We start from the raw sequence: 9,085 nt of genomic DNA, 5'->3' as shown, positions 1-9,085 counted from the left end.
TAACCCATTCTCAGTCCTGGTACTAAACCCAACCCAAGCCCACCCGCAATATCCCCCTCGTAAAAACAACTCTGTTGCACTTCGGACCCATAGGCATTAGAGAGGACCACCAGCACCGCTGGCCTCTCCTCAGCGCTCCTCGAGCGGGAGTTTGAGGATGGATGGACATTTTGGTCAAACATTCAAGAGGTGAAGGAGAGCTCAAGTGCAAGAGTTTACGGTCAGACCATCCATAGATGGCTTTATCTCCTTCCTGTCTGTCTTCATTCAGTCAATGCTGGGTTTCAGATAATGAAAGGCACCTGAAAGAGATGCAGAGAGAGATGTTAATTTAAGGTCAGGGTAATGTTGCTTTCGTCAACGAAAATTATGACTAAATATAGTCGTCAACGAACCTTTATCATGTGACGAAAACGAGACGAGATGAGATGAAAATGCTGGTCATGTGACGATGACGATAATTAAATGTACAATGCAATATCGTTGACGAATAAAAATGAGACGAAATGTGGCTTACAAATGTGTCACTTCCTCAAGCCCCACTCAAGCCCCACTCACGGCATTATTTAGAACAGTGTTTCCCAACCGGGGTCTGTTGAGAGCAGGGGTGCCGTGTAAAAAATAATTGTTTTATATTTTTAAATTGCTAAAATGTTCAAAAAAGCAGCTATTATATAATATCCATTTCTAATGCTCTAATGCCGTAGAGATGCACAGAAATTCCGGCTGCCGAAAATGAGTTCACCGCTGAGGATTCACTTGTGTGTGTGTGTGTGTGTGTGCGTGTGTGTTATCCCGCTCTATGCGTGTGTGTATTATCCATAGACTGTATGGTATTATCCCGCTCTGTGTGTGTGTTATCCCGCTCTGCGCATGTGTGCTCCGCTCAGTCGCTCGAGGCCCATGTGAGTGCTCCACTCATATACCGTTCATGCTCATCGGAACAGCAAAGTCCACTCTCAAATCGAGCTGACAGGAATCATCGATGTAGTACAGTATTGTTTCTGTCTGCAATAGCCCTACTGTGCTGTACAAGTTGTGGTATATGGGCAACTCTGGTAACGCTGCCCTCTCATTCATTGATCTGCTAACCGTTATGCTCATGTGTCCTCTGATAATAATAGCTTTCTAAGATTAAACATTATTTGGATAATTGGTAAAAAATAAAATAAAATCTCTTAATAGCCCTACAAAAAGTGAGCAAAACTTTGTTTAATTACCATTATAACTATCTCACAATGTTTACATATGAATAAAAGCCTACATTAAAATCTGTCATATAAATTGGTCTCTTCATTAGAAATTAGCATACTGATTTGTTATAATATTAAAAATATCTGTATGACGTTATATTCTGCAGTTCTTCTCTGTTGTACCAAATATCTATACTTTTCAAATTATCATATCGAAGTTAGAAATTCAAATATTGTGACCAAATTAATTTTGTAGGGTGCCACAAATTTGTAAAAATTTCCAAAGGGTGCCGTGACTAAAGAAAGGTTGGGAAACACTGATTTAGAAGATGAAAACCAAACAAAGTTAAGTCTGACACAGAGAAAGGGACCGATGGCCGGCCAGCCGGGGTTCGTCTTTATTTAAACTTATGTGTGTGTACTTCTAACATGTTTGGTTGGTAAAATAAATGTTGTAAATTCAAATCAGAGCGTCTTCCGTGTCTGGAATGGATGTATCTTGTGTCTATAAGGTAACAATAATATAATAAGATAACCTTGTTTGAAATGGGTTTGGCTAAAATAAAATGTTGGTTTCGTCTATACTACTAGGTACTTATACTATATTGACTGGGTTAAATAGAATTGCATTTCTAAAAAGAGACTAAAATACAATTTTCATTGACTAAAACTAGACTAAATGTCATCAGTTTTCGTCGACTAAAACTAGACTAAAATGCTCAGACTTTTAGTCGACTAAAACTTGACTAGACTAAAAAGAGTATGAACGTGACTAAAACTAATAAAAACTAAAATGACAGTTTCACACAAAGACTAGACTAAAACTAAAATTAAAACAGGCCGCCAAAAACAACACTAGTTCAGGGTCATTATCGTATTAAGAAACCATGAAAAACGTAATTACTTGAAATTAAATAAATATTAACGGAAATAAAATAAAACGTATTTTAATTCAGTTAGGTGCCAAGACAGCAATTCTCATTTTCATTTAGTTTAAGTTGAAGTAATAAAAACATAATAAAAACCATACAGACACAAAACTAATAAAAATGACAAAAATGCACAACAATATTATGAACAATTTAACTAAAATTCTAAGGAAAAGAGAAACTATAAAATAAAATTCAAAATATGAACAAAACCTATAATAGTATATCAACGATACTAAAATAATGTTTCAAATATTAAATTACGTACGGTTTAAAAAAAATTTAACTGAAATGTGTGAACGTGTTTTAAGAATAAATAAAATGCATATTTTACTGTATATAACTACATATAAATCAATAAATGTCAATTTCATACTTTATTTATATGACGTTTCCACTTTCTACACTATTTTAGATTACTTTGTCACTGTGGACAAATTTAACATGAGTAAATATCTTATAGAAATGAAAAAAATAATATAAAATGTTTAGTAATTGATAACAATAATTGTTTAGGGAAATAATAAAAATTTGACAGTTTTGCATGTATATATATATATATATATATTTAGCAGATTTAGCTTTTTTACAAAACAGTACACACAAACACACACACACAAAACTCATTACATTAAATACATCATATTACGGTCTTGAAAGTCTACTGATGCCTCCTAGTGGACTCCGGCACAACGGCTGAGAACCACTGATATCAATATATGACTATATTGACGTAGCCTTTGCCAAAAGAAAAAAATGAATCGAAATATGCAAAAGCGTAAGATCCAACAAAACACAGTGCATGATTGAGCGAGCCGGTGCGTGCCAATTCCACTAAAAAGACAGACAGAGAGAGAAAGTAAGAGAGATTGAGAGAGGGGGAGAAATGAAAAGAGAGCTGTCCTATATTCAGTTCTGTGTGGATCAGAGTCAATGATCAACAGCAACTACAGATCTGACCCGTCTGAAACACATGGTTCTAATATCTGCCTGCCACGGGCCATTCTACTCCTACACGAGACCCCCGCTAACTCCTCCACGGACCCCCAGCTCTGTGCTTACGGGGTGCGGACCCCAGCAAATTAATGATATCAAGATGCAGTCCTGGATTGGGCACTCGACATGCAAGTCTCCCCCCTCCGCTTCTGTCTAACATGTTCTGAGACGGCTGCTCCTCTCGTTTCACTGCGTGTTTGAGTGGATCATGAACGATATCTTTGTTACCCAGAGCTCATTACATGGCTGGCTGACGGATGCCTGGAGCTGATGAGCTATAGCTCATCTCACAGGGTCGTGAAAGGTCATGGGTTAAGCATCGTAAACCACGGCAGCGTTTACCTGTGTGGCGGCCTGGCGGATCACAACTAACTAATGTAAACCTATGATTACGCCTCAGATTAAAAGACCAATACTTCACTGAAAATAATCTCAGTTGACGTTTAGATGATCATGTTTCTCTATAGAATCTTTGCTTTTTAAAAAAAAAAAAGTTTCCTGGCTGAACTGTAGCGGTTAGAACGGTTATTCTAAAATGTCAAGCTGTGGTGATGCAGCTCATCAAAATCATATGCCATGCATCAATAAAAGTGTCAAAAAGTGTACAAATATAATTAAATGAAAAAGGGATGAAAGTGACTATTAGTAAAAGTAACATTAAACAACTGTTAATGCACCTTTGAAGTGTGGTTGCACAAACAATACATTCATTAGAATGAATTGCTCTTTAGTAAAGAGATTAATTAAAGATGAATTACTATTAAATATATTATAGAAACTTAATTTTCTGTAAAGTTGCTTTGCAATGATTAGTATCGTGAAAAGTGCTATACAAATAAACTTGAATTTAATTGAAAAGCCAACATTAAATGGAAATTCATGTCAAATCTATTTTCTTAATGCACGTTATTAATCTAATTGTGAATGATTCATCCATGCACAGTGCTAGAAGTCGGCTGGTACGCACCGGTACGCAGTACCAGCACTTCTATATTTTAGCCTTTAGAGTACCTGCACTTTTTTGTGCGTACTAGCACTTCTGACATGTTGCCGGTACGCAGAGTAAAAGCGTCCGGGTCTGGGTGATTATATGATCCCATATATGATTAGAAAGGACTCTATATAAATCACACTACCCAGGCGGGATCACTTCTCATCTGGAGCAATCACGTGAATGAATGCAAGCGGAGTGTGTGGGGCGCGAGAGCATGTCATGGGAGGCTCGCAGAGTAGTAGAATAATAATTAATTATTGATTACTAATTTGAATCAGTACTTTATAACGAGACTAATATCTTAAAATGAAAAGAAGCAGGCTTTTGCGATCACATCATTTTAAACCGGTAAACTCCTGCAAAGTCCAAGGATCTAGTGAACAAATTCAAACAGTAAGTTCAAAACAGCCTAATGCAGAGAAAACACGGCCGATTTCATCAGCGATTGCGGAGAGAATAGTGACTTACGTCCAGATGTCAGTAAAATTATTATTTTCAGCATGTATGATTATGATTATGCGGTGGTCAGAGATTTAGCGATTCTGAATGGATCCGTATAGTAGTAAAGGCTTTAGTGGTATTTGGCGTCTCCCTGTGGTCATGTTTGGTATTGCAGCTTGACTTGTGCTAATTTGTATTAAAAACGTTTATTTAATTATTGATTGATTGATTGTGGCACTATACATACTTTATGGATTATTAAAAAGTACTTATTTATATAATATAAATAAATAATTATATAAATAAATAAGGGGGGGGGGGGCGGGTGTACCGGCACTTCTTTTTTTCCACTTCAAGCACTGTCCATGCATATTTTTTATAAATTTTTTACCTTATAATTTTTCATCACAATGTCAACTCGACCTTACAGTGAAATAACAGACTTCTCTCTGGTGACTTATGCAGGACAATCGACTGCATTCAGATTTGCCTTCATCCAATCAAAAACCGATGAATTGATCTACATATTTTCTTTTCAATTAATCCGCAAAATAAAATATAAAAAATACTTTTTACGTATTATTATTACTATTACGTATTACGTTTTATTTCGGTTAGGTGCAAAGGCAACATTTCTTATTTTAATGTATTTTTACTTGATGTGCTAAAATAAATAAAACTGAATTAAAAATGAATAAAGACGATATAGACATATTTTTCAAAAACTAATTAAAATGACAAAACCACAACAAAATTACTGCAACTTTAACTAAAATATAAAAATAAAAAACAATTCAAAATGAATACAAACTCTAATAGTCTCTATAAAATATCACAGCTACGCATCAAATGCAAAATAAAACTTTTTCCGTTTCCACAACAAACTGAAATGTTTTTAGAACAAACATGTGGCTCTCTCTCAGTGCTGGTATTCACCTTGCTCTGCCCGTATTGGCTGTACTGGTAAGACGCCATGTGGTCCACGCTGTACCCGGGTGAACTGTAGCTGGAGGGGCAGTAGGACTGGGAGCTGGGCAGAGTTGGCATGCTGGGCAGGCCTGACAGAGCCTCCAGTCTCTGAGAGGAGTGGCAGCTGGGAGTCATGCCTGTGCTGGGCTCCAAACCGCCCGTCAACGGAGAGAGGGCAAAATCACTCTGCGGCTGGTGCGGCACTCCACCCGGATTCAACAGCCCCATCACCTGAGGAAAAACAAGAGAACATTTAGTACAACTATGCTAAGTTACTTTAACAAGCAAATACTGAAAAGACTAGCCTAGACCAATGAATTTCCATGCTGTTCAAGCTGATTTATGCTGGTTAGACAATACATGACCAAATTCTGGTAAACAAGTGAGTTCAGAAAACCACATTTAATCATCTGCATGCTTACAAATCAGTTTTATGTGACAAAGCAGTTTCATTACTGTTAACTAAAACTAAAAAATAAAACCTTAAAAAGCAATACTGTTTAAATAAACAACAACCAAAAATGTATATATATATCATTTATATTTTTTTACATATATAAAATAGCTAAAACTAAAACTTAATAAAAACTACGCAGGAATTAAAAAAAAAATTATAATAATAATAATAAATAAATAAAATAATAATAATAATAATAATAATAAAAATTTAACTACATTTAAAATCTAATTCAAAATATTAACAAAACCTATAATAATATAAAAAAAAAAAATAATAATAATAATAAATAAATAAAATAATAATAATAATAATAATAAAAAAAATTTAACTACATTTAAAATCTAATTCAAAATATTAACAAAACCTATAATAATATTTCATCGATGCACAAATAACACAATACATATTCATTAGAATATGTAATAACACAGCTGTTTTATTAAATGTTTATTCATGCAGGTATGCATAATTTTAAAGGTATATATACTTTTCTGACTTCCAATTTTTGCCTGGCAGGTGATGAAATGGGAGAAAATCCCATAGACTTACACTGACGAGCCTAGCAACCACCTAGCAACACCTTGGCAATCACTCACAGCACAGTCCGCTAGTATTCAGAACTTCTCAAATTTACTTAAGAATGACTAAAATCATATTTTCATATACATATTTTTTAATCCACATGGATTAACTTAAATTCTCAGACCTATCAGAATTCTTCATCATCACCAAAAAAAACAATGAAAATTTGCTTTTGTTTTAAACTCTATGATGTGAAATGAATTCAGCACACCAAAATGAACATAATGACAACGCTAAAGTTTTTAATTCAGCCCTTCCTTTTATCAAGCAGCAGTGTGTAACACACATCTGAAATGATTAGCTGACAGCGAGTGAAGATCTCTCCAGCTCTCACACAGCGTCTCTGGCCGCCCGTGTCTAATTCACACCAGTGACAGACAGATGGAAGCGAGACGCGAGTGTGCCATCAGTGCCTGTGAGCTCTCGGACGCCACTTGATGGGCCAAATACAGATCAGTTCCCTCCCTCTGCTAATCATTAATCAAAACCAGCCCAGCCCAGAAAAAATCTCCAGCACACCGACCGACTGAACAACCGGCCGACCCACTGACTCTATCCAGAGTCCATGAGAGTCAAATTATTCACCATCCTGCTGAACACATGGTTCCTTTTAAACTGTTACCCGGTGCAACCAAAGAGGGGTGGAGTCAGGCGAGACGGGCTGTATTTCTTTGCCCGGTTAACATTTTCCTGACAACAATTCTGAGTGTAGAGTTGTGTGTTTGAGGAGAGAGCATAGCCAGATGAAAAAATGAGAGTAAGGAAAAAAAGAAAGCAAATAGAATGATATGGTATTTTCTATCAAGATTTGATCTTAAAAACCAATAGAACAGAAGAAACATATGGAATAAGTACGTTATATGTTGGTCAGTTTGCTTAGATATTCTTTAGAGACAAATTTGTCCTCAGACGTGAGCTAAATCCGACAAAAACCTCCCTGTGGGGACATCTGGAGAGGTACTCAATTGGAAAAACAATCCATAAATAATGTTTTTATTCATATATATATAAAGATTACAGAGATGCACTTACAATGGAAATGAAGGTTGCCAGTATTAAAGGGATAGTTCACCCAAAAATGAAAATGTGATGTTTATCTGCTTACCCCCAGGGCATCCAAGATGTAGGTGACTTTGTTTCTTCAGTAGAACACAAACGAAGATTTTTAACTCAAACCATTGCAGTCTGTCAGTCTTATAATGGAGGTGAATGGGAATCACGGCTTTGAGAGTCAAAAAAACATACACAAACAAAACCAAAGTAAGAAGAAGAAGAAGACGCATCACGCGGTAGCTGTCGAGGACACGCTCAGGACAGTTTGGACATTGCGGTGCATCAGAGGTAAAAAACGATATATATATTGTTCAGTTTCTTGCACAGACCGATCGTTTCGTGTCTTTACACATCAATGTATCGTCACGAGCCGCAGGGTTTAATTTGGTTTTGTTTGTGTATGTTTTTTTGACTCTCAAAGCCGTGATTCCCATTCGCTAGCATTATAAGACTGACAGACTGCAACGGTTTGAGTTAAAAGCTTTGTTTGTGTTCTACTGAAGAAACAGAAGGGGTAAGCAGATAAACATCAAATTTTCATTTTTGGGTGAACTATCCCTTTAAATCATTAAATTACTGTTTCAATAGTATAGCCCCAAAACATATGTGTATTAACATGATTTCAGCATGGGGGGAAAAAATGCTTAATAGCCTTTTCTGTGTAAGATTATATTCAGTTTTATAATTCAACCCCTAAAATTTTAAAAAATGAATTAAAATGAAATAACACAAAAACTAAATAGAAAAGTTCATTTTAAGAATTTATAAATATTTGCTTTTTAAAACCTAAAAATCTGCCCCATTCACTTCCATTAGAAGCGTCTTTATTTTATAAGATTTATGCTTTTTAAAACAATGAAGTGAACTTAGCATATTTAGAAAAATGCCGAGGTTTTCATGTGAAATGTTAAAAGAATCTGTCATTATTTACTCATCCTCATATCGTTCCAAACACATATCGTTGTGCAAAGTTATGTTCAGTTTTACAAATTTGTTGCTATGATAACGCAATGCCTAAAACTGTAAAATGACTATAAAAATGAATGAAAATTAAACAATACACAAATTTCTAAAACAAATGGTTAAAAAATTTAAAAGCAATTAATTGTAAGCATTTAGACATTTCTGATTTTAAAATGGTCCCCATTAACTTCCATTGTAAGTGTCTCACCATAACCTGGATTTTTTTTATGAAAACGTGAGCCTAGTCAAAATAATTTTTTGAGGTAATCAACATTATGCTACAAATTCTGCAAAAATGAACTTAACTTGTATTGAATGGAATACAAGTTAAGGAATACCTGGAATATTCCTTCATAGAAAAAAAATGGGCGTCTATGCTATTTCCTCATTTTGCAAGGAAACCATGTGTGTTTGTGCGGTTAACGCTTTTACAAGCGGTGTGAAGGGTCATGAAATTCCTTTTGGGGTTCATCTTCAACAGCTGTTCAGAAGAGAAATGGACTGA

The 9,085-nt window shown here is 35.3% G+C and overlaps 1 protein-coding gene across 1 annotated transcript in view; it reads right to left on the bottom strand.

Moving 5' to 3' along the window:
• Positions 1-244: 244 nt before the first annotated feature.
• LOC107572078 (paired box protein Pax-3-A-like) overlaps positions 245-9,085 on the bottom strand; it is a 30,942-nt gene continuing 22,101 nt past the window's right edge. The window contains exons 7-8 of the mRNA XM_016258482.1: positions 5,490-5,753; positions 245-302 (exon numbers count right to left, since the gene is read on the bottom strand). Of these exons, the coding sequence (XP_016113968.1) occupies positions 285-302; positions 5,490-5,753 (282 nt within the window). The 3' untranslated portion in view covers positions 245-284. The remainder of the gene's footprint in view (positions 303-5,489; positions 5,754-9,085) is intronic.

This window comes from Sinocyclocheilus grahami, unplaced genomic scaffold (genome assembly GCF_001515645.1).
Source record: "Sinocyclocheilus grahami isolate Dianchi unplaced genomic scaffold, SAMN03320097.WGS_v1.1 scaffold1693.1, whole genome shotgun sequence".
Taxonomy (NCBI): domain Eukaryota; kingdom Metazoa; phylum Chordata; class Actinopteri; order Cypriniformes; family Cyprinidae; genus Sinocyclocheilus; species Sinocyclocheilus grahami.
Note: the sequence above shows the minus strand (reverse complement) of the source record. Positions and strands in the feature narration are given on the sequence as shown.